The sequence below is a fragment of the Rhinolophus sinicus genome, linkage group LG01 (assembly GCF_036562045.2).
Source record: "Rhinolophus sinicus isolate RSC01 linkage group LG01, ASM3656204v1, whole genome shotgun sequence".
In the NCBI taxonomy this organism is placed as follows: domain Eukaryota; kingdom Metazoa; phylum Chordata; class Mammalia; order Chiroptera; family Rhinolophidae; genus Rhinolophus; species Rhinolophus sinicus.
In genome coordinates, this window is record NC_133751.1 from 118,902,871 (window position 1) to 118,929,406 (window position 26,536).

At 35.0% G+C, this 26,536-nt stretch overlaps 1 protein-coding gene across 5 annotated transcripts in view; it reads right to left on the minus strand.

The window, feature by feature from the left end:
• The window catches only part of PTPN4 (protein tyrosine phosphatase non-receptor type 4), a 174,153-nt gene that overhangs the window by 44,558 nt on the left and 103,059 nt on the right, over positions 1 to 26,536 (minus strand). For all 5 annotated transcript variants that reach the window (XM_074335257.1, XM_074335240.1, XM_074335231.1 and 2 more), the window contains exons 11-15: positions 20,945 to 21,008; positions 11,771 to 11,943; positions 10,418 to 10,486; positions 4,052 to 4,177; positions 1,971 to 2,129 (exon numbers count right to left, since the gene is read on the minus strand). In XM_074335257.1, coding sequence (XP_074191358.1) covers positions 1,971 to 2,129; positions 4,052 to 4,177; positions 10,418 to 10,486; positions 11,771 to 11,943; positions 20,945 to 21,008 — 591 coding nt within the window. The remainder of the gene's footprint in view (positions 1 to 1,970; positions 2,130 to 4,051; positions 4,178 to 10,417; positions 10,487 to 11,770; positions 11,944 to 20,944; positions 21,009 to 26,536) is intronic.

Here is a 26,536-nt window from a genome sequence, read left to right on the forward strand (position 1 = left end):
CCATGAAAAAAATGGCTCAGGAAAATGAAGTTGAGAATTTGGGAAATTCTTTACTGTGTTTACTTAGTCATCCATACCTCAAACATGCAGACAGATAAATGGTACATAAATACTTAAGAGATGCCAGTATATATCCCCCAAAATTAACTGAAAGAAGCTATGTAATTACTATAGTTAACACCTACTAAACACTTTTTCTCTACTGAACTATGCGTCTCACTAAATGTCATAGCAATTTTATGAGGTAGATATTATCAGGCTATTTTTACAGGTGAGGAAATCGAAGCTTACAGAGATAAAATAATATACCCAAGGTCACATAATTAGAAGTGGCGAAACCAAGTTTTAAATCTAGTTTGAATGCAGAGCTTGTGCTCTTAACACTATGTTACAGTTGTACCTCAAAGAAAATCACTGTAAAAGGCAGGAGTAAAGTTATTTTAAATTAGGTGTTTGCAAACTTTTGGTAGCAGTGGACTCTTCTTCAAATGAAATGCTTCGCAGAAGCCAATTTATAAAACAAACAAAAGCTAAGCAACCCTCTTACCTGCCCGTATGTGAGGCCTCAACAGACCTATTTTCTATGATTCCATTTTGGTTATAAGTGGTAGTATTGTTGTAGTTTAAATTCTAATAGAAACTACTTATATTTAAATGAACAGAATGCAAGATCAGTAGAGACCAGGGCTCTAACAACATACATATTTACTTTAGTTGATAACATATTTCTAACTCAATGATTTTAATATATTCAAAACCAATATTTGCCTAAAATAATCCAAAGGTGGGGATGGGAACCAGGGCTTGAGACACATACTGTTCAACATTTAGCCACATAAAAAATGTTGTGGATAAATTAGTTCCTGTGTTAACTTTTGGATGTTAAGAAGAGAAAGAGGAAGACAGGAATAACAGCTGATCCTTGAACAACGCAAGGAGTTAGGGCCCTGACCCCCGCATGCTCGAAAATCCACATAAGACTTTTGACTCCCCCAAAAGTTCAGTTGTCCGTCAGTATCTGCCAGGGACTGTTCTAAGATGCCCGTGGATACCCAAACCCAGAGATGCTCAAGTCCATTATATACATGGCATAAGAGCAATGTACGCAGTTGGCCCTGCATATCTGCCCATTCCCAAGTGTGGATCAAAACAACTGTTGTCAGTATGGCTCCTACAGACCCAGTCACAAGTTTCTGGAGCACCTGCAACTAAATGCTTTGCTGATCACTCCACCTATTCCTCCAGCCATCACTCTCAGACGCAGCCTTTCTTTAATCCTGATCACATTCACTATATCTCACACCCCTTTCTCTTTCTCAACAATGAATCTTCTTTCCTATCTACGTATCTTATAAAGTATTTTATTTTTTCTAATTCTCGCATAGTACTTCCATATGAACTGCATTATATAAACCAATAAATCAAGACGTTGCATATTAATATGAGCATGTTGTACACTACATTGATGAAATATAAATATTGAATTATGAAGCTGAATTTATGTATCAGAATATAATATGAATTTTAGAAATGATGCATGCATGTTTTCTATTACTTATTTTCATTGTGATGGTCATCGTACTTAGTTCTCCTTTGTCAAGTTAATTTTTCCAACACTGTCTATTCATCCTTGTGGGCCCCTCCCTGAAAAATATTTTAAAAACCCTACCTTTCACTACTTTATTGCCTGACCACAGTGCTACATTATCTGCAGAAATATTTAAGTGTATGTACTAACAGTTCAAGAACATAGTTAGTCAACAAAATAACATTGATTTCTTTTAGTTTATAGGGGGAACACCAAGAAAAATCCCTGGGACAGATAAGCACATTTACAAATATATAAATTTTTAAAACACTGCAAAAATAAAATCTTGTATCAAATACCTCAATTTCCCAGATTATTTCAAATGAAACAATTTGGGGCATTATTACTTATAAGAAGGAAACCAAATGGAAAAGGTTCTTACGGTGATGATTCCAGAATGATGCTATTAGCTTGTGTTGAAGATGGAGATCTGTGATTCACAAACACTTCACTTGGGGAAGTGTGAACCACGTGGTCTACCAGATGACCAACTGAAGACGGTCGCAGCCGGGTTCCCTCTTGTGTGAATGCAGAATTTCGACTGCAGAAACAGGAAGAAAACTGAGTAAAAATGTGCTTTAATTCAATTTTTTCAAGCTTCTTAATTGTATGATTGCATTGAAAGTAGGTGTGTGCTTTTAAGACTAACCATATTGACTAAGCAGAGTCTCTGACAAAAGTAGTGCGATGTAAACAGAAAGAACACAGGATAGGAAGTCAAAGATCTGAGGGATTGTCAACCATCTGCCACAAGGATTTTATCTATTCAGACATCTATTATCTCTACCAACCTTAATGTTTCTGTTTTAGTCACTACAACGTTGTGTCTTAATCAGCATTTATAAAATAAATGGATAAAATAAGTGATTCAAAAACACCTTCAGTCTGAATCACTTTTTAATCCCTATAAATATTTTTATGTATGGGACTTTAATCCCTAACAATACTGCATAACATATTTCCATCCTCATATGTGACATAGTCACATGAATTATTATTGTCATTACTATCATTAATTACGATAGCTAACATTTGAGCACTTATTATGTGCCAGGTATTGTTTTAAGCATTTTACATATATCAACCTCATTTAACCCTCCTAACAATACTACAAGAAGGATATTATTATTATAAATATAATTTTGTAGATGAGGAAAATGGGACAAAGATTAATTAACTTGCCCAAAGTTCCAACATACAGTGACTCCAGGGCCCGTGCTCTGAACCAATAAATTCTAAAGAGACTGTATTGTCTCTTTAGAATTTAGAAAAAGTTTTTCAGACTATACTTAAAATTGTTTCATTAACCAAAAATTTGATCAGAGCTACTGCTAATTAATTAATTCAATCATCTGGTTTAAATTTCTTGTTCCTGGTAACAAATGGAGAAATGGCTGGAAAAAGGACCAGCAACAGAAGTTTCTGGATTTTCTTTAAACAAGCTAATTAACCTTGAAATATAGGCAATTTTTTTTTTTTTTTAAAGAAAGATGATATAGCAATCTGCAATTAGCAAAGATAGAAACTTTTGAGTCTATTTTTACTAGTAGCAAGGAAGACATCTAGGTATTGGGTAACATTCTGTGAACCAAACTGTTTATGCACACATTTTACTTCCAATACAGAAGTTTATTCTTTGGCTGACAAACATCCATCAGTGACGCAACTTTTAGAATTTAGTGCATTTATTGAACATTAACGTGTATCAAATATTTCTAAAGGAAGATTTCTTCAAATATTATATTCCATACCAAAATTAAAATATTTTGTCTATCAGCCTTATGGGTTAACAAGGTCTGTCAACTATACTGACATACATTTATTACTATGTTAATAACATATACTACAACACGTTTGTTGACATTATAAAATTAACATAACATCTTTGACTAATGCAAGTTTATTAACTTACTATCTACACCAAAGCACAGTTTTTGTGAGAAATGCTAGAATGAAGTACATACACAGTAAGTGCTGAATAACACAGTACTTAGCATAACTACTATGGCTAAACTCGTAGGAACTAATGTTGGAAATCACTTTTTGTATACCAGAGAAAGTGGCAGAGCAGTGGTTGTTCAAATAATATATGCTCCCCTAGAAATTCTATTGGAGACCACAAGGATAAGGATTATAATAACAATAATATTTCCAGATTTTAAGTCTACTAATAGATCTTGATGTATTAGCCAGGGACCTTACTTTGAAAGCCAACTACGTGAGGAAGCGAGCATCTTGTGGAGCATCCTTGCCCTACTATCTCACTTGCTGAGGCTATTCTATACCACTTACACAATGAGCTGCAGGCTGAGAGGAAAGAATGCTCTGGAGCAACAAAAATCATGTCTGATCAAAAGATTTAAATATAAAGATTTACGTAGTTTGATCTCCAGGCAGTGGAAATATACAGCCAATAATTTAGAAGTAAGCAAAAATGTACATCTGATATTAGTCTGTACTTACTGATTAGGAGTTCCAGGTGGAGATCGTGATGGAAGGCTTTGTGTTTCTAACCTGTCATCAGATACCGAATTTCTGCTTACTACTTCCCAATCCATTAATTTCCGCACCAAGGGCTTACTTGGGGATCTGCAAAAATAATTTAGTATGTAAAAAAATTTTATATTTGTAGCTGAAACTATAAAGCACATCTTAGAATTTGTATTAATAGATCATATTCTAGATGGATAAATATGAAGTGTTTACTTATAAGCAACTAATGCAGTTGGAGGCTATATATCAGATAATTTCTGATGAAAGTAAGTCTGCTTTGTATGAAGAAGGAAGAAAAGATAAGCTAGGAAAAGTAGGAGAGAAAATAGGGAAAAGAGAAAAAAGCAAGAGAAGAAGGAGGAAAAAAAAAGCAAGAAAATAGATGGCTACCAAATTTTCTCAGATATTACCAATGTTATAGATAGTACTGACCATTCTTTACCATTCCAGAGTCTCTGAAACTCTAGCTTACTTTGGAATGTATTAATCAATTCTTAGTATATCATCTCCTGAATGTCCTTAAAACTAAATCCTGATCCTCTGCCTCAATGAGGGCAGGGCAAACATGATAATTATGTATACAACATTTTATTTATAATTTTTCCTTTTTATATGCAGTAGGCCAGTGGATTTCTTTCTTTTTTATCTTTTCTTTTTAAAAAACCATTTGGAATGTTAACTATTCTGTCTTATGGTGGGCAGTAAAAGAATATGTTTTATTACCAATCTATACATTGTCATCTATCATAGTGATAAAGATGAAAACTAAGTGATCTTTTCAAAGAAGATAATGATCTTTGCAGAGATTAAAAACCCTTATAATTTTAGGTAAATTACCAACTAAAGTTTTTTTTACATGTAAATTCAGATAGTGGCCAAAATTCATGGAAAATACATGACATGTACTTGAATTTTTGCTTTTTGACACGTAGTTAATACGGAGTCTATTATTATGAATTAAGCTACTTATGTTAAAAAAATAATAAATCATCTTGTAAACTGATAGTTTTACATTTCAGTAATAAATTCACTGAAGTACACAGAAATAGACAGGACTAAAAAGCATGGTAACAATGACCAAGAAAGGCTATTCAATAAAATTTAGGTGCATACGAGAAAGCATTAAAATAATAATGGAGAGGGCCCCTAAATTCTAGTTTTGATCTTCCACTAACTTAGGTTTCTACATCTAAATATCTAAATTTACTAGTACAATGTATGATCCTAAGATCCTTCTTTACCTCCTGAATTTTATGATATACTAGCATCTAAGTTTTCAGTGCAATGTTTTATAGTCTATTAATTTTACTAAACCATGAGTAACTTAAATTATTTATGATTCCAAACCACATTAAGTGCCTATCATCATTTCACGTATTCATAGCCAAAACCTTTTTGGTTTGGCCTAACGACATCTCCTTAATTTAAGAACATTTAACATTTTCTAAGAGATGTAATGTTATAGATTAAAAAAAAAGATGTTGACTCAGATTTCAGTTTTCATAAGTGAATTTAAAGTTATTTAAGCATGAACATTTCCCATTATCCTGTGTTTAAATTATAGAATTTTCTGGCTTAAAGACAATTCAGGACACCAGTTAGTCCAAACCCCTCATACTGCAGTGCAAATACTCCTATCAGTCACAGTAAAAGGAAAATAAAGTATATTATCGCATGCATTAGATTTTTAAAATGAAGCAAAGATTATGAAAAGAAACCTAAGCATTTATAGCTCTTCTATTAATGCTAACTCTTAATGTTAATAAACTATTCTTTCTCATATACGAGACTACTGAATGTAAGCTGTAAGAGAGCTCACTAATCATAGCCAGGAGAGCAACTACTTTCATTTTCTAAGAGAGGAAAATAGTCATTTGAAGGAGGAAAATAATCCAGTTTTACTCACCTATTATAAAGCATCAGAACACTGTACTGTCGTTAATAAACTAAACATGGCAGGGAATGCTTTGCACTTAAAACTAAATTTCAGGTACCTTATTTTATTAACAGTTTTAACCTCAGAGACCCACCCACTCAAGCTTGCTGTCTATGTTTCCTGTTGAGTGTGGAAATTTCAGAGAAAAAAATACCACACTTCAACATTGTGTTTGCAATGTGGTAAGTTTATTTTCTGACCATGGCACTTTATTTTTCTGTTGCATGGGAACATTCTTTTGCTTTCTTCCGAGATATTATATGACAATTCAAAAAGTGTGAAAACAATTCAAAGAATTGATATATAAGGAAAATAAAATAGTTTATTATTGCTGAAAAAAACAAGCTTACATGAAAAGTTTATGAAGAAAGTCCTTCTATTTATTTATATTGCCAACTAAAATTCCACGAAGTGGACAAGAACTCTAGAATTCTCTAATACTTTAACAGAGTAAGTTAATAATTGCTAAAACCATTCGAGTATTTTGGTAGATATGCATCAAGTCACCACAATGAGATTATGATATATTATAAAACAAACCTAGGAAAGCTTAGTCTTTCAGAGTTAGCAGGATCATCAAAACAGTACTATTAAAACCTCGTCCAGGTGATGACTTATTATTTTAAGGATTCACATAATTCCGGCATAACAAAACAAATAGGACAGTTATTTGGGGCTTATCATATTGGAATTTTAGCTCTACTACTCATTGAATAACACATTTATTTTATAAAACCACCTATTAAACTATTTCACATTTAAATAATATAGAAAATAAAGTAAGATGCAGGTATAACTATTTGTATATTTCACAAAACCTGGTATGATGAAAATATGAAAACATTACCACTTATAAAGTCGTTTGCATGTGATATTAATATTAATGTATAAATACACCTATGATTTGATATTCATATCAGGACATCATACTACAGTAAAACTAGTTATCAAATCATGTTCAGTATTTTTATACATATCAAGCAAGAAAAAAAGTTCTTGTTAGGAAAAGAAAAAAAGTGTAAGTATTTTGTTACCATGCAGTTTTAACAGGGAAAAAACCCAGAAAAATATTTATTTTGATTTTAACAAGTCTGAATGGAGTGTTGCAAGTAAGTTATAGTACTAAGAACAAGGACAAATATTTTTTTAAATTAAAACAACAAAGGTGATAGGAAGTAAATTCTCAAAAGCAATTTCAAAGAAAACAATTTCAAATTAACATTTTACTGTACATTTTTTACCTGTGTGCACGTCCTTAGTACTTTCTAAGTGGAAAAAAAGGGCATCTAAGACTATAAAAGGGAGGACTGTGAGTAATTTCAATAGCCATGTCTATTGGGGTAGGCATCTGTGTTCTGACTTTTTTTCTCCCTTCTGAAATAACCAAGTCACTAATATGATAACACCAAGATTTGTATTTAATAGTGAATATTTCCCTCACAAATTTAAATATAAGAAATAATAAATCAACTTCAAAACGTTTTTGAACCTATGCTGAAATAAATTACATCATTCAAATTTAAGTAAACTTATCACAGCAAAATACTACAGCCCCGACGAGCTAGCTAAATCCTTCCTATATCAAGGCATTTTCATTGATGGTTTTCCTGTTGGGTAGGTTATTCATAGACAAACAGGGATGCCCTAAGCCAGGAATGAAGGAAAAAAAAAATGCAAGTAAATTTTATTATCCAAACACATACAAATCATGTTTAAATGATTTTTTTTTGTTTCAAATATCCTTAACTCTAAGGAACTTACAGTATTATTTATTATTTATTTTAATAAGCATTCAGGGCACAGCCTCAGATGGTCTTAGCAATGAACCTGACTCCAGAGGCATGAAGTAATAGGGTAAAAGGAAGAATTCTAAAGTTATATCCTATCATTTAGGATAAAAGGATTCAACTGTTTAATTGATTTATTGACATTATAAATGCCTGTAGATTTTTCAACTTCAAAGAAAATGCCTATGACGGGTTAAGTGATAAAAACACACAATAAAAAGTATTAAAAAAATCTTTAAAATAAATAAAAGATACACATAAATATATCTATGAGTATATGCTTGGCAAAATCTTGACTAGGAAATACCAAACATTTTGAAACTGATTGTATTGGGGGGTAGGGGGGTCTCAATTTTATTTTATGTTACTTGGCACTATTGGAGTTTTAAAAAAATAATAAACTATCATTTATATAAGTAGAAAACACAATAAAACAATGTCTACTTTTGGAGGGAAGAAAGAAAAAACTCCTTTCACTCCAGAAACACAAAGCAGGAATGTCTTAGAGATAATCACTAAGCTAAATTAAAGTAAAATCAAAAGTAAAATTTGCTAGCTCTCATTTATTACAATTTTCAGGCCTTCAATGGCAGTAGAAGCACATGAACTCTTTAAGGACTTATCCTCTCTAAGCCATTTTCACTGAAAACACACTGCTTCATTTAAAAAACATCTGCCTTTTCCTACACATTAGTATAAGAGCTGGGGCTACTGCAGTGAATAAAAGACAAAAATCCTGCCCTCACAGAGCTTACAGGCGATAAACAAGGTCATCTCTCCTATCTCTGAGACAGGAAAGGAGTCAAGCACGCACCTATGTCATGCAGAATAGCAAAAACTGTTCTGTAGCGGTTAGAAGTGTGGATAAGAGCCTGAAATGCCTGGCTTAAAATCTTTGCTACGTTCCCTACTATCTGTATAATCTCAGGAAAATTATTCAAACTCGCTATGTTCAGTTTTCTCATCTGCAATGGGATTTACCTCATTGAGTTATAGGGATTGTGAGTTAATATACAAAACTCGCCTGGCACAGATAAGAACAAAATAAATGTTAGCCATTATTAGATAGATTCGCTGACCAACTTCTTCCTACCAACTCACATCCCATATAGCTGACTGTCAAAGCAGCTAGAGTGAGCTCCCCACTCCCATATTTTTATTATGGAACATTTAAAACATTAACATAAGTAGAGAGAACAGTTTAATAAACCCTGTATATTCAGGACCAAGGTTCAACAATTATCATCATGGTCAATCTTGTTTCATCTCTATCACTTACTCTAACCCTCTCACCCCAATTATTTTGAAGCAAGTCCTAGAAATCATGGTATTTGTACATAGCTTATTACGCTACCACATTTTTAAAAACACAAGTCAGTTTATATCCCTTCCATGCTCATAGCCCCCATTGGCTTCCACTTAAAATCCAAAGTCCTTACATTTCTAACAGGGTCACACAAGTTCTAGCTGCTGCCTGCCTCTCTAACCATCTCCTCTGTCATTGCCTTCTCCCTCTGGTTCATTATTGGCTGCTTTTCTTGAAACATAAGTAGGCTCCAGTTCCATGGCCTTGCTGACTCAATCCTTTACTAATAATATTTGATATCCGCTGCACCAATTAGAATTTGAATTCCATGGGATTAAGATGTGTATCTTGCTTTTCACTGCACTCACAGGGCCTGAAACAATGCTCAGCAGAGTAGGTCTTCAACAAGTATCTGCGGCCACTGATTTGGTCCTTCTCCCTCCTGCAGGGCTCTACCTCTGAATATTTAATCATCTATTGGGTAATCCTGTTAAAGAGTGTTGCTCAAGGATCTCAAAGTAGACCTGTGCTAATTTAACTCCTTTTTTCCTTACAAATGTGTTCTCCCTCCTGTATCCCTCCCTGTCCATTGTATGTCACTCAAATCTGAGTCTTTCCAGATACTCCTGTCTCTCACACATCTCATCCAATGGGTCAGCTGCTAGTTCTACCTACCAAATGTTCAGCAAATTTGTTACCTATTCTCCATTTCAGTGCCAACGTTTTAGTTCAGGCCTTCATTATTTTCACTTGGATTGCAGCAGTAACTTTTTAATTGGTCCCTGGGAACCCAGTCTTTACTTATAATCCATTCTCTATCTTTGTTCATAAAACTATGTTCTAAAACATAAATCTAACCATGTCATTTCACACATTAAAAGCAAACTAGCTACTAACAGATCCTAAAAAGGGGAAGCTAACTAAATGGCACCCAAATAAAATGAAACTTATTTCTTAATGATTTTTTTAAAATATGGAAATGGGCTGGATAATATATAAAGAGAGTCATTATATTTCTCAAAAATGTTTAAAAAAAGAAATGAACCTTCCAACAAAATGTTATAATAATACTTGATTCAGTTTAGTCAGAGCTACAATTCTTGGCACAGGGTTAATTTAGCTCATGTTAAAAAAAAGAATGAATAAACTAGACAAACTATTAATATTTCATTATTCGCTCAACATAATTTGTTGTTTAATTAAAGAATGAATCGTGATCTTTCTGTAATCATATCTGGAAAAAGAGTTAGTAATAATTTTAATCTGTCTTTAAAAAAAGTTAAGACACTGAAATAGAAGTGGCTTACCTTGCAAATACCCTGTCTTTATTTGCCTTTTCTTTACCATACTGAACTGACTGGACTTCAGTTCTCCCGCTGAAATACATAAATATGCACAATAATAAAATCTTTAAGAGAACTATAAAATAAAATGACAATACACAACATGATGATGATATTACAATTTCGTAAGAGACAAGATATTTCTAGCAGAGAAAAGGGAGCAGAGGTTAAGAAGACTGAACTAAGCTTAATTATAGTTCTTTCATCAATGAACAAAGCTATGTTCCACAGACCCTGCATTATCAGATACTTCTGTATTTGAGAATGAATAAGAAATAATTTTGCATGAGAGGAATTCCTTCTCTGCTTTGCCCTGAACAGAAGGAAGAAACAGTTTTGCCAGAGGTAAGTGTAGTCTTGTGTAATAACTCTGGGGGTTGCTTAGTTAGGAATTAAGTTTATTAAGGGTTATAATCTGTACTGTTGTCTCTGCTGAGATGTAGTACCAACAGATGATGCTTTTACATTTTTTCTCGATTTTCACCATTGAGCTAATCCTCACTCACTCTTCCTATTTACTTTTAAATTTGCAAGTACCTTACTTTTCCCAGTATTGCTTTTAGGAAAGTGATAGAGGAGTTAAGCATGATACCAAGTCATTTAAGAATCTGCTGTGCCTTTTTTGTGGTTAAAATTTTCCTAACACTGTGTTGCTACTGAATTTTGGAACTTTTACTTTTTTTATTGGGGGGACGGCATGTATTTTTAATGGAATATCCTGTACTAAGCTTTATGCTGTTATTTTTTCTGGTTAGAGTTATCCCTCAAAGATTGTTGCCTTCAGAAAAAATTAAAAGCTATCACAAATAGGTAATAAGATAATTTTAGAGAAGGAATCTGGTGTTATTGTTCAATGATTACTATCTGTTTTGTATAATAGCTGTTTTGAACTGTTCACAATAAAGAATTTGACAACTCATATATAAAAAAAGCAAAGTACTTGTACTCTCATGAAGAAGACATCTTGGTTTTCACAAATAAAATAAAGGTATCTTAGAACAAAGGAGTTTTCTTGTAAATATTTAACAAAGACTAAATTATAATGTTTCTAGAATGTAAATAATTAAATGTGGTTGATTTACGTTAGGAAAGAATGACCTGGAATAAAGTCAATGAAACAGGTTTCTCAAGGATGGTTATATCAAAGAACCTACAGAACTTTTTGCTGATACAGAAAAACTCCACACTCCATGGAGATTTTGACTTACTAGGTATGTATCAACCTAGTAAATTCTATGGTTCAATAAACTAGACCTTTATATTTTAAAGGGAGGACAAATCCAGCAATACTGCATTTAATGCATAAGCAATACTTACCAGTACCGGAATTTTGAACCTAATGTAAAATAATGTGCAAAAAAATTCTTTTGAGGTGGAAGTGGTCTGTCCAAACGGAAGAATGTGTGATGTTCTACACATGCTTTCCACAAATTTTTGCACGCTCTGTAATTCACCATGTTAAATCCCAATAATGTTTCTCTAGATTCATGCTGTAATAAATAACAAAAAGTAGAAGAATAAATTTTATTTGATTTTATCTTCCCAATCACCCTAAGTTCTTAAATCATTCCTACACTTTCCTCTTCCTGAAAGAGAAGCCTGGACAAGTTCAGCATTACTGATAGAGCCCAAATATTCTCACTTAAGTGCATTATGTTATTTCTATGTTACAACTTGTTGCCTTTATGGTCGCCAGATGCTTGTGTAATGGGGACATATTGAACTACTTCTCTGATGATTAATGAGGTTCAACACTTTTATATGTTACTGGCCATGTGGATATCCTCATTTCTGACGCGTCTGTTCAGGTCACTAGCATATTTTTGGATTGGGTTGGAAACACAACCAAAGATGTCATAGTATGTGTGTATTACGTATAATATTCTGTGCTACTTCAATCTTAATGATGTCTTTTGATGAATACAGTTCTTAATTTTAACATAGTCCAAGTTACTGATCTTTACTTTTAAGGTTGGTTTTCTTTCTATGTCCTGTTAAAGAAATCTTTGCCTATCAAAAGGTCATGAAGATATTTTCCATAACTAAAATACAATAAAATGTTCATGTATAAGTATTTAATTACCATGTTAGAAAATATTGTGCTTAAATTATGACTTCTTGATCACCAGGGAAGTCTTAATTATGCTTAACAGTTGCTTTGTATGCACTAACAAATACCATTTCCATGTTGTAGGACTACCACAAACAATGCAAAAGGACAGAGAATGTCTCAGAGTATGACTGCAGTAATGCCTCTCAGTGGAAGCAAACTCTGAGGTGCATATACGTTCTTTCTCTTTTTGACACTTGGCACACTTCAAAAAGTCTACATGTGATTCTGACATTCTACCTATTGTATTTGGGATGTAACAAAAATTTCCCCACACATTTTGTAAACAATAGATATACAAAATGTGGTATTGAGAGATAAATAGATACCACAGTTTAGATATTTAAAAATAAAGAGATATTTCAGAGAGAAAACATTAACAAGGGAACACTCTGCAGAGCATGCCTGCAGACAGTCTTTAGTTGACTTTTGTTGCTAGTAATATCTAACGCTAAACACATTCTAATGATACATTACCTCGGACAATGGTTGTGAGGATTAAATTAAATAAAAATGATTGGCATATTACCAGGCACATAGTAAGACCTCAATAAATGCTAGACACTATAACTCTATTATTATCACTAATAACAACAGTACTATAATGGGAAGCAAATTAGAAAATTGGCTTCTGTATTGTCTTCTACAAATGTAATTATTTAAAGTAAAATGTGTTCTCCAGTTTCCAGAGAAGATTTATCATACTTTATTCCTCTAAATATTTATCAAAAAATGCACAGAAATAGTCATTAGTAGCATTAATCATAATAGCTACAACCTGGAAATGGTGCAATTGTCCACTAACATAAGATTGAACCACTAAATTATGGTATATTCCTTCAGTAGAACACCATAAAGCAGTGAAGCAAATGATTGCTGTGTGCGACAACATGGATGCATCTCACGATGTTAAGGGAAAGAAAGCAGACAAAAAGAGAACATTCTGTATGAGTTCTTTTTTAAAGTTCAAAAATAAACAAACTAACCCATGGTGATAAAAGTGAGAATGATGTTTATTTTGGGGCGGGTTAATGACTACAAGTGGGAATCAGCTCCGTTAGCAGTAATGCCAGCTTCCAGGGTGGTAGTGAGGTCCCGCATATTCGCATCATGTATCATACACTCATCAAGCACTATACTTAGTATCTCTATACTTTTCTATTTCAATAAAAACTTGAAAAACATTTTGTGACCATAAATGATGAATCATAATTACTTAGATCAATATCCTTATAAAATGTAGCTGATTCAAATGAATTTTTAAGGTTTTTGAATATATTTTACACACATACAACCATCTTGAAATCTGCACTAATTTGTCAAGATTTCTAATAAATAATGTAAGTCAAAAAATAAGGTTAGTTTAATTTGACAGAATAGAGAAAACCACAAGATGAAATTCTTCCCAACACTGCACTTTCCATGACTCAATGTGTTGTTATTTAATACATAAAAAGGATATTACCACTCCAAAAAAGGTAGGAAATATACTATATGTTCATGAACAAGAAAAAAAACTAAACACTCAGATTCTCTTCAATGAAATGAGCTTACATGTGAAAGTGCTACAGATGGGACTTCCGGAAAAATGGCGGAGTGAGGTGAGCCTCTGTAAAGCTCCCCTGGAATTTACAACAAATCGAACAACAAAAACTCCACAAAGGACTCCCTGCACAGCAGACAGGCAACACGAAGAGGCCCACTACCGACTGAAATCACCTACAGGTGGGAGATTCTCGCGAGTGGAGGGAGGAGGAAAGGGAGAAGTGCGCAGAGACGGAGACGCGGGGGCGGAGGACGCAGACCTAGCTCAGTGCGCCGAGCTCGCTGCTTCCCGGAACTACCGCAGCTGCGGGAGAGGGAAGAACTCGGACTGCTAGGGCTCCGCCAGGGCTCCACAGGGCTGAGGGGACAGCATATAACACGGCTGAACCCAACGCTCACGGCAGAGACCTCAGAGAAAAGACTGAGGGAAAAAGGCTGAAAACGGTGATTTAAGCCCGCACTGCCGAGCAGAGACCGGAGCCTTAGGCACTGAGACTAGCCGCCCCCTCCCTCCCCTTCCAGAGCTCGCCCCACCCCCACCTGCCCGGTGCTAGAAGCGAAACAGTAGCAGTGTCAGATCAAAACAACAGAAAATTTGCTGTTTTGAGAACTGTGGGCCGCAAACACAAATTCACAGCCCAACTAGTTCCAGCAAAGGGGAGAGACCAGTGGAAGCAGGACCGGCTGTGGTGGTGGTCGCCGCCATTGCTCTGGGCCACCTCTCACAACTCACCCCGCCCCTGACCCCACCTATCTGGGCGGATCCCTGCAGGAGTAAACAGAACTGCTGAAATATACGGGCTCTGAATCAGGAGCTGGAAGAGCTTTGGAACATCAAAAGCTCTCCGCATACCCACCGGGACACTGCGCCCTGTGACCTAGACGAACTATTAACAGAGGAGAAGCCCGTCTCCCAGGGAATCCCCCATTGTGTGAGAAGTTGGAATAGTGCAGAGAAAACATAACACTACTGTGTGAGAGAAGAAAAATAAGTTGCAGTTGGAGAAATAATAAAACATTCTACCAACAAGTACTGGCAAACAAAAGAAAGACCGCTTTCTATCAACCTGTTGCAGAAGTCACTCCTGTAGATGTCTAGGAAGAGAAATAGTAAACCAGTAATCGCCATGAATAACCAAGGCAACAAGATAGCTCAGAAAGAAAGTGAAAAATCTCCAGAGAAGGCACTTAAAGATACAGAAATATGTGACTTAAATGACAGAGAATTCAAGATTGCAGTTCTGAAAAACTCAACGAGATACAAGAAAACACAGATAGGCAGTTAAAGGAACTCAGAAACTCAATCAAAGAACAGCATGAGCATTTTACGAAAGAGATTGAAATCTTAAAAACGAACCAAATAGAATTTCTGGAGATTAAGAACTCAATAGAAGAAATTAAGAATGAAATAACCAGCTTAGGTAGTAGAGTTGACCAGATGGAGGAAAGAATCAGTGACATCGAAGATAGAAACCTGGAAATGACACAAATAGAAGAAGAAAGAGACTTGAGACTTAAAAGAAATGAAAGAACTCTACAAGAACTTTCTGACTCCATCAGAAAGAGCAATATAAGAATAATGGGCATACCAGAAGGAGAAGAAAGAGAGAAGGAACAGAGAATATATTCAAACAAATTGTCGATGAGAACTTCCCAAATTTGTGGACAGAACTGGACCCTCGAATCCAAGAAGCAAATAGAACACCTAGTTACCTCAATCCCAACAGGCCTTCTCCAAGGCACATTGTATTGAAGCTGTCTAAAATCAACGACAAAGAAAGAATCCTCAAGGCAGCCAGGGAAAAGAAGACGGTAACTTACAAAGGAAAGCCCATTAGATTATCATCAGATTTTTCAGCAGAAACTCTACAAGCCAGGAGGGAGTGGAACCAAATATTCAAACTATTGAAAGAGAGAAACCATGAGCCAAGAATAATATATCCAGCAAAGATATCCTTTAGATATGAAGGAGGAATAAAGACCTTTCCAGACATACAGAAGCTGAGGGAATTTTCTAATACACGACCTGCACTACAAGAAATACTAAAGGAGGCTATTCGACCACCATCAACAGGGACAATTTGTGGCAACCACAACTCAAAAAGGGGGAGAGTAAAGGCCTGAACCGGAATATGGGAATGGAGAAAGTAAGCGTGCTGAAGAAAATGGAATACTCTAAATATCAAACTTTCTTTTACATAAACTTAAGGGTAACCACTCAAAATAAATCCAGAATTGAAATATATACTGAAATAAAAGAAGAAACAGAGGGAAACATCATAGAATACCACCACACAGAAATAATAGACAACAAAAAGGCAAAGAAACAATGGAGACACAGCCTTACCAGAAAACTAAAGATAGAATGACAGGAAATCCTCACATATCAATAATCACCCTAAATGTAAATGGACTGATCTCACCAATAAAAAGGCACAGAGTAGCAGATTGGATCAAAAAACTAAACCCAACCATATGCTGTCTCCAAGAGACACATCTCAGCTACAAGGACGAGCATACACTCAAAGCGAAAGGGTGGAAATTGACACTCCAAGCAAATGGTACCCAGAGAAAATCAGGTGTAGCCATAATGATATCAGATGAAACAGACTTCAAGGTGAAAAAGATAACAAGAGACAAAGATGGACATTTCATAATGGTGAAGGGACTGTACAACAAGAAGACATAACAGTCATCAATATTTATGCCCCCAATCAGGGAGCACCGAAATACACCAAGCAACTACTAACAGAACTAAAGGGAGAAATTGACCAAAACACAATTATACTAGGGGACTTAAATACATCATTGACAGCTATGGATAGATCATCCAAACAGAAAATAAATAACGAAATAGTAGCCCTAAATGACACATTAGATGAAATGGACATAATTGACATTTATAGAGCACTTCATCCTAAAACATCAGACTATACATTCTTTTCTAGTGTACATGGAACATTCTCAAGGATAGACCATATATTGGGACATAAAATCAGTCTCAACAAATTTAAGAAGATTGAAATCATACCATGCATATTCTCTGATCACAAGGCTTTGAAATTGGATATCAACTGTAAAAAGAAAGTGGGAAAAGACACAAATACATGGAGATTAAACAACATACTTTTAAAGAAGGACTGGGTCAAAGAAGAAGTTAGAGGAGAGATCAAAAGATACATAGAAACAAATGACAACGAAAATACATCCTACCAAAATTTTTGGGGTGCAGTGAAAGCAGTTTTCAGAGGGAAATTTATCTCATTGCAGGCCTATCTCAAGAAACAAGAAAACTCCCAAATAAATAACCTCATGTTACACCTTAAAGAACTAGAAAAAGAAGAACAAGTAAAACCCAAGGTCAGCAGAAGAAAGGAAATAACAAAAATTAGAGCAGAACTAAATGAAATAGAGAACAAAAAGACAACAGAAAACATTAATGTGACAAAGAGCTGGTTCTTTGAAAACATTAACAAAATTGACAAACCCTTGACTAGACTTACTGAGATAAAAAGAGAGAAGACACTAATTAACAAAATCAGAATTGAAAAAGGGGAAGTTATCACGGACACCACAGAAATACAAAGGATCATCCAAGAATACTATGAAGGACTATATGCCACCAAATTCAACAACCTAGAAGAAATGGACAAGTTCTTAGAAACATATAGCCTTCCAAGGCTGAACCATGAAGAACTGGAAAATCTAAACAGACCGATCACCAGTATCGAAATTGAATCAGTCATCCAAAACCTTCCCAAAAGCAAAAGTCCGGGACCAGATGGCTTCACTAGTGAATTCTACCAAACCTTCAAAGAGGATCTAATACCAATTCTGCACAAACTCTTCCAAAAATTGAAGAAGAGACAGTACTCCCTAACTCATTTTATGAGGCCAACATTACCCTGATACCAAAACCTGGTAAGGACAGCACAAAAAAGAAAACTACAGACCAATATCTCTAATGAATACCGATGCAAAAATCCTAAATAAAATTCTAGCAAATCGAATACAACAATGCATTAAAAAGATTATTCATCACGACCAAGTGGGGTTCATCCCGGGGCACAAGGATGGTTCAACATATAAATCCATCAATGTGATACATCACATAAACAAAATAAAGGACAAAAATCATATGATTATATCAATTGATGCAGAAAAAGCATTTGACAAGATACAACATCCATTTATGATTAAAACACTTAATAAAATGGGTATAGAAGGAAAATACCTTAACATAATAAAGGCAATATATGACAAACCCTCTTCTAATCTCATAATTAATGGAGAAAAACTGAAGCCCTTTGCTCTACGTTCAGGAACACGACAGGGATGTCCCCTATCACCTCTGCTTTTCAACATAGTGTTGGAAGTCCTTGCCAGAGCAATCAGGCAAGAGAAAGAAATAAAAGGCATCCAAATTGGGAATGAAGAAGTTAAATTATCACTCTTTGCAGATGACATGATGCTATATATAGAAAACCCTAAAGACTCCACCAAAAAGCTATTAGAAACAATCAACGAATACAGTAAAGTTGCCGGCTACAAAATCAACGCACAAAAGTCCATTGCCTTCCTATATACTAACAATGAAATCTCAGAAAAAGAAATACAAAAAACAATTCCTTTTGCAATTGCAGCAAAAAGAATAAAATACCTAGGAATAAACTTAACCAAGGATGTGAAAGACCTATATGCTGAAAACTATAAGACATTTTTGAAAGAAATTGAAGAAGACACAAAGAAATGGAAAGACATTCCGTGCTCATGGATTGGAAGAATCAACATAGTTAAAATGGCCATATTACCCAAAGCAATATACAGATTCAATGCAATCCCCATCAAAATCCCAATGGCATATTTTAAAGAAATAGAACAAAAATCATCAGATTTGTTTGGAACCACAAAAGACCCCGAATAGCCAAAGCAATCTTAAGGAAAAAGAACAATAATGGAGGTATCACACTTCCTGACTTTGGCTTGTACTACAGGGCTACAATAATCAAAACAGCATGGTATTGGCAGAAAAACAGACACATAGACCAATGGAATAGAATTGAGAACCCAGAAATAAAACCACATAAATATGGACAGATAATTTTTGACAAAGAAGCTAAAAACATACAATGGAGCAAAGACAGCCTCTTCAATAAATGGTGCTGGGAGAATTGGATAGCTACATGCTAAAGAATGAAACTGGACTGCTATTTGTCAACATGTACCAAAGTTAATTCAAAATGGATCAAAGACTTAAGCATAAGACCTGACACAATAAACTGCATAGAAGAAAACATAGGTACTAAACTTATGGACCTTGGGTTCAAAGAGCATTTTATGAACTTGACTCCAAAGGCAATGGAAGTAAAAGCTAAAATAAACGAATGGGACTATATGAAACTTAAAAGCTTCTGCACAGCAAAAGAAACCATTGACAAAATAAAGAGGCCACCAACTGAATGGGAGAAGATTTTTGCAAACAGTGCCTCCGATAAGGGGCTAGTATCCAGAATATACAAGGAACTCATGCAACTCAACAACAAAAAAACAAACAACCCAATTGAAAAATGGGCAGAGGACTTGAAGAGACATTTCTCAAAAGAGGACATACAAATGGCAAATAGACATATGAAAAATGCTCAACATCACTAATCATCAGAGAAATGCAAATCAAAACCAGAATGAGATATCACCTCACCCCAGTCAGAATGGCTATCATCAACAAGACAAATAATAACAAATGTTGGAGAGGCTGTGGAGAAAAAGGAACCCTCATACACTGTTGGTGGGAATGCAGACTGGTGCAGCCGTTATGGAAGGCAGTGTGGAGGTTCCTCAAAGAATTACGAATAGAATTGCCATATGACCCAGCAATCCCTCTCTGGGTATCTACCCAAAAAAATCTGAAAACATTTAGAGATAAAGACACGTGTGCTCCAATGTTCATTGCAGCTTTGTTTACGGTGGCCAAGACATGGAAACAACCAAAATGTCCTTCGATAGATGAATGGATAAAGAAGTTGTGGTATATATACACAATGGAATACTATTCGGCGGTAAGAAAAGATGATATAGGAACATTTGTGACAACATGGATGGATCTTGAGAGAGTAATGCTGAGCGAAACAAGTCAGACAGAAAAAGCAGAGAACCATGTGATTTCACTGATATGTGGTATATAAACCAAAAACAACAAAAGAACAAGACAAACAAATGAGAAACAGAAACTCATAGACACAGACAACAGTTTAGTGGTTGCCAGAGGGTAACGGGGGCGGGGGGTGGGGGGGGGGAGATGAGGGTAAGGGGGATCGAATATATGGTGATGGAAGGAGAACTGACTCTGGGTGATGAACACACAATGGGATTTATAGATGATGTAATACAGAATTGTACACCTGAAATCTATGTAATTTTACTAACAATTGTCACCCCAATAAATTTAATAAAAGAAAGAAAGAAAAAAAAAAGAAAGAAAAGCTAAAAAAAAAAAAGAAAAAAAAAAAAAGAAAGTGCTACAGATTTAGAAGAAAAAAGAAAAGGGACATATAAAAGGCTCAGTTACTGCCCTTATGAATGGACCCGGGGGCCTGATAATGAACATTACGATTGAGATCAGTTTCTAAGTTCAAGAGATAGCAGAATGGATATCTAGAACAACTTTAAATCATAACCAAATACTGGGGAAATAAATACACTTTGTCATATAATGTGAATTAATTAACTCAGTAGGCAGTTATCAAAAGTATTAATAACACTCACACTAAAAGTTCTGTCATAAATGAGTTATTTCTTAAGACTTCATTTATATTAATAATTATTAGATCATTACTCACCAGTTCTTTTCTAAGTTGAATAAAAAACTGTTTGCACTTAAATGAAATTTTTACAATCTTCAACCTGGATAAAAAGAGAGGGGAGTATTTAAACTATCAAAAAGATATAAACACTAGCAAATTAAAATAATTTAAAAAATGATCTTTTAAATGTATATTCAGTAACATATAAACATTTAATCATATATACATACACACATTACATAAAGAATCTAAAGTTTTTGGTGCTTTGTGGAAAAATAATTAGAATCTATGTGCTCAACTAAGGAAAGTTTTATCAGACTATGTGCTGTGAACTATACATTTCCGAATATTGTATCTAAAGAAATACATAAAGACATATCACAAATTAAAATTTCAAGAAATCTCAATAACATAGTTATTTACTCTTTAAAACTGCAAGTAGCTTTCTGGTTCTGTATGTAAAAAGCTTAGAAATCACCACTCACTCTTAACAACATAAAAAGCTCAACAGACTGAAAAATCAACAACTCTTCTTGGATCCATAAGTGAGGAGAGGGCACGGGGAAAACTACTGTCCCCATGACTTAAGAGACCAACAGCAACAGGTGAATACAGGATAGCTATCGTTGCTTACCAGAGCAGAGACGAATGAGCAGAAACTGCCAGAAGACCCAGTGTGGGGGTAGGAAAATCTGCACTGTAATTTACGAATTGTTGGAGTTTCAGTGAGAACAACTCGAAGAGTGAAAAACTCCAGGGGGACCCAGTCGTAGCGGGGGTGGGGGCACAACATTGTGAGATTTACCTCCACGAGCTCAACCAGATTCCCACAGTAAATATCGGAGAAAAATACCCTTCGGTTTCTGGCAGGGGAAGGGAAAAAGGAACCATTTTGAAATAAATCAGAGCACTTGGTTCTTCTTAACAAGGTCTGCCATCGGGAAACTAGTTAACCAGAGCCTTACCTGCAGGGGTATGATCAGACTCTAACTGACCTGGGGAAGGGAAGTACCCACCTGCAGCCCACTCTAGCCACCCTGTCCCGCCTAAGGGGAGAGAAAAACACTGAGAAACACTGTGCAGTGCACAGCCCGGAAGCCCAGTCTCACTAAAACCCTGAGAGCTCATCACAGGACGAAAGGTTCCCCCACCCCACATCACTGAGGCCTAATTACAGCAGTCCTGTTAGCCGGACATCATGTCTGCATACCAAGAAAGATTTACAAGGCATACCAAGAGACCAAAAACACATTGTGAAGAGAGAGCAAGCATCGGAACCAGACATGGAAGGGATGTTGGAATCATCAGACAGGGAATTTAAAACAACTATGACCAATATGCTAAGGGCTCTAACGGATAAGGTAGACGGTATGTGAGGACAGGTGGGCAATGTAAGCACAGAGATGGAAATCCCAAGAACAAACCAAAAAGAAACGCTACAGGTAAAAATCACGGTAACGGAAATGAAGAATACCTTACATGAATTTATTAGCAGACTGGACACAGCTGAGGAAAGGATCTCTAAGGTAGATATTTATCAATAGAATCCTCAAAAACCGAAAAGCAAAAGAGAACAGACTTAAGGAAGCTCAGAGAACACAGGCAGGGTCAAGGCCTGAGGTCATTTTAAAATTACAGAAAATCAAAGATCAAGTCTTGAAAGAAGCCAGAGGAAAAAAAACGCCTTACCTACCTTACCTATAGAGGAACAAAGATAAGACTTACATCCCACTTCTCAGAAACCGTGAAGCAAGAAGGGACTGGGGTGAAGTATTTAAAGTGTTGAAAGCAAAAAACCCACCAACCTAGAATTTTGTATTCTGTGAAATTATCCTTAAAAATGCAGGAGAAATAAAGACTTTCTCAAACAAACAAAAAGAAGAATTTGTTGGCAGTAGACTTGCTTGCAACAAATGTTAAGAAGAGGAAAATAATAAAGGTCAGAAACCTGGATCTACATAAAGAAAGTTAAAGCACTGAAGAAGGAATAAGTGAAGGTAAAATAAACTTTACTTTTGTTATTCTTAATTGACCTAACAGAGAATAGATTATACAAAATAGTAAAAGCAACAATATATGCAATTATGTATATATCATATGTATACAATTATATATTGATGTATGCTTACACAGACAGCCCCCAACTTAACGATGGTGGTCTTAATGATTTTCAACTTTATGATGGTATGAGAGTGATACCCATTCAATAGGAGCCACACTTCAAATTTTAAATTTTGAGCTTTTCCTGGTCTAGTGATATGCAGTGTGATATTCTCTCATAATGCTGGGTGGCACGAGTGAGATGATTTTGCCCAACTGTAGGCTAAGTTCTGAGCATGTTTATGGTAGGCTAGGTTAAGCTATGATGTTAGGTAGGCTGGGTGTATCAAGCGTGTTTTTGACTTAGGATATTTTCAATTTACAATGGGTTCAACCAATCAGGACATAACCCATTGTAAGATGAGGAGCATCTGCATATGAGTGAAAGAAGAAATTAGTACTATTTTGTTAATATAAGGTATTTACACTACCTGTGACATGGTATGCTGTTATTTGAAAGTGGAGCTGGATTAATTTTAAGTGTATATTGCAAACTCTAGGGCAACCACTAAAAAAAGTAAAAAAAAGAAGTATAACTGATAAGCTAAGAGAAAAATGGAATCATGTAAAATGCTCAATAAAAAACACAAATGGCAGAGAAGGAGTGAAACACAAAAACAAACAAAAAACAAGGGCAACAAAGAAATAACAGTAATGAATGTGGAAGATATTACACAAATGCATCAATAATCCTTTAAACTGTCAATGATCTAAATGCACCAATTGAAAGAAAGATATTGGCAGAATAGATCAAAATACAAGACCTAACTATATGCTATATACAAAAAACTTGCTTTAAATATAAAGACACATATAGGTTAAAAGTAAATGCATGGAGAAAAATATACCATGCTAACGCTAATCAAAAGAAAGCAGGAATATGTGGGGATGTAATGTACAGCATGGTGACTATAGTTAATAATACTGTATTTTGTCTATTTGAAGTTGCTAAGAGAGTAGATCTTAAATGTTCTCAATACAAGAAAAAAATGTAACTTGTGTGTGTAACTGTTAACTAGACTTATTGTAGTGATCAATTCGCAATACATACAAATATCTTATCATTCTGTTGTACATCTGAAACTAAAACAATGTTGTAAGTCAATTGTACCTCAATTTAATAAAGAAAGCAAGAGTAGCTCTGATAATCTCAGAAAGAACAGACTGTAAAGCAAGGAAAGTTATCAGGGATAAAGAAGGGCATTACATCAAGGGGTCAATTCTCAAAGACATTAAAAATTCTTCCTGTGTCTGTGCCCTGCAATAGAGCATCAAACTACAGGAAGCAAAAACTGATAGAACTGCCAAGAGATACAGACGAATCCACTATCCCACTTGAAGACTTCAACATCCTCTATCAGAAATGGACAGATTCACCACATAGAAAATCATGAAGACATAGCTGAGCTCAGCAACACCATCAATCAAATGGATATAACGGAAATCTATAATTACTTCAACAAAAGATTGTATGTTTTTCTCTAGTCAAATGGAATATTCACCAAGACAGACCACATTCTCAGCCATAAAACACGCCGTAAACTGAAGGAAAAAAAGATAGAATTCACATAATGTCTGCTTTCAGACTACAATGGAATTAATCTAGAAATCAATAACAGAAGGACTACTGGAAAATCCCCAAATAGGAGGAGATTAAGCAAGCAACACACAGATAAATAAAACAGGAGTCAAAGAAGGAATTTCAAGAGAAATAAAAAATTATTGGAATTAAATAAAAATGAAAATACAACCTATCAAAACTTGTGATGGCAGCAAAGGCAGTGCTTAGAGGGAACTTTATACTAATAAATTCATTATCTTAATAAAAACAAACACTATAAATTGATAATCTAAATTTCTACACTGAAGTAGAGAAGTTAGTGGAATTGAAAACAGGAGATCAAGATCAAGACAATGAAGCCAAAAGGCAGTTCTTTGAAAATATCAATAAAATTGATAAGCCTCTAGGCCAGACTAAGAAAAAAAGAGAGTATACAATTACTAATATCAGAAATGAAAGAGTGGACATCACTACAAATCCCACTGATGTTAAAAGTATAATAAAAGAATACTATGAACAAGTCTATGCCCACAAATTTGATAATATCGATAAAATAAATCAATTCTTTGAAAGATACAATCTGCCAAAACTCACACAGGAAAAAATACATGATCTAAACAGGCCTACACAGTAGTCCCTTCATCTGCAGGGAATACATTCCAACATCCCCAGTGAATGTCTGAAATTGCAAATACTACTGAACCCTATCTATGCTGTTTTCTTTTTTCTCTACATACACACCTTTTCACTTAAAGGGAGCACGTTCTGGCTTCTCTTTGGCATATATGAATTGCCAGCATCACTACTTTTGTGCTTTGGGACCATTATTTAGCAAAATAAGAGTTACTTGAACACAAGCACTGTGATCTGATAACCAAGAGGGCTACCAAGTCACTAATGACCAGTGAAAAAGTGATGCTTCACATCCCTGGCTGGATGATGCTGGACAGCTCCAGATTTCATCACATCGCTCAGAACAGCATGCAATTTAAAACTTATGAATTATTTATTTCTGAAACTTTCCATTTAATATTTTCAGACCACAGGTAACTGAAACCATGGAAAGTGAATTACAGATAAGAGGGGACTACTGTAGCTATTAAAGAAATTTAATTAGTAACCTTCCAAAAAAAAGTCACCAGGCTCAGATGTTTCATTGGTGAGTTGTACCAAACACTGAAGGAAGACATGATACCAATTCTCTACAAACTCTTTAAGAAGACAGATGCAGAGGGAACACTTTCAAAATCATTCTATGAGACCAGCAAGACCCTACTACCAAATCCAGACAACGACAGTATAAGAAAACTATAACACAATCTCTCTCATAACCATAGTTTAAAATCTTAAAAATATTAGTAAATAGAAATCAACAATGCATAAAAAGAATTATACACAACAACCAGGTGAGATTTATCCCAGAAATACAAGGCTGGTTTAACATTTGAAAATCAATTAATTAAAAAAAAAACATCAAAAGACTAAAAAAAAAAAAATTACACGATCACATCAATACATACAGAGTAAGTATTTGACAAAATCTAACACCCAGTCACGATTAAAAACTCTCACTAAAGTAGGAATGGAGGTAAACTTTCTCAACTTGATGAAGACTTTCTACAAAAAACCTACAGCTAACATAGTTAATGGTGAGAAACTAGCTTTCCCACCAAGATCAGATAAAAGGTAGGGCTATCTTCTCTCACCACTCCTTTTCAACATCATATGGGAAGTCTTGTTAATGCAGTAAGAGAAGAAAAGGGAATGGAAGATACACAGATTGGGAAGGAAGATATAAAACTGAATTTGTTCACAGATGACAGGATCATCTGTGTAGAATATCCAAGAGCGTAGACAAAAAAACTTCTGGAATTAATAAGAGATGACAGCAAGGTTGCAGACTACAAGGTTAATACACAAAATTCAATTGCTTTCCTATATACCAACAAAGAACAAGAGAAATATGA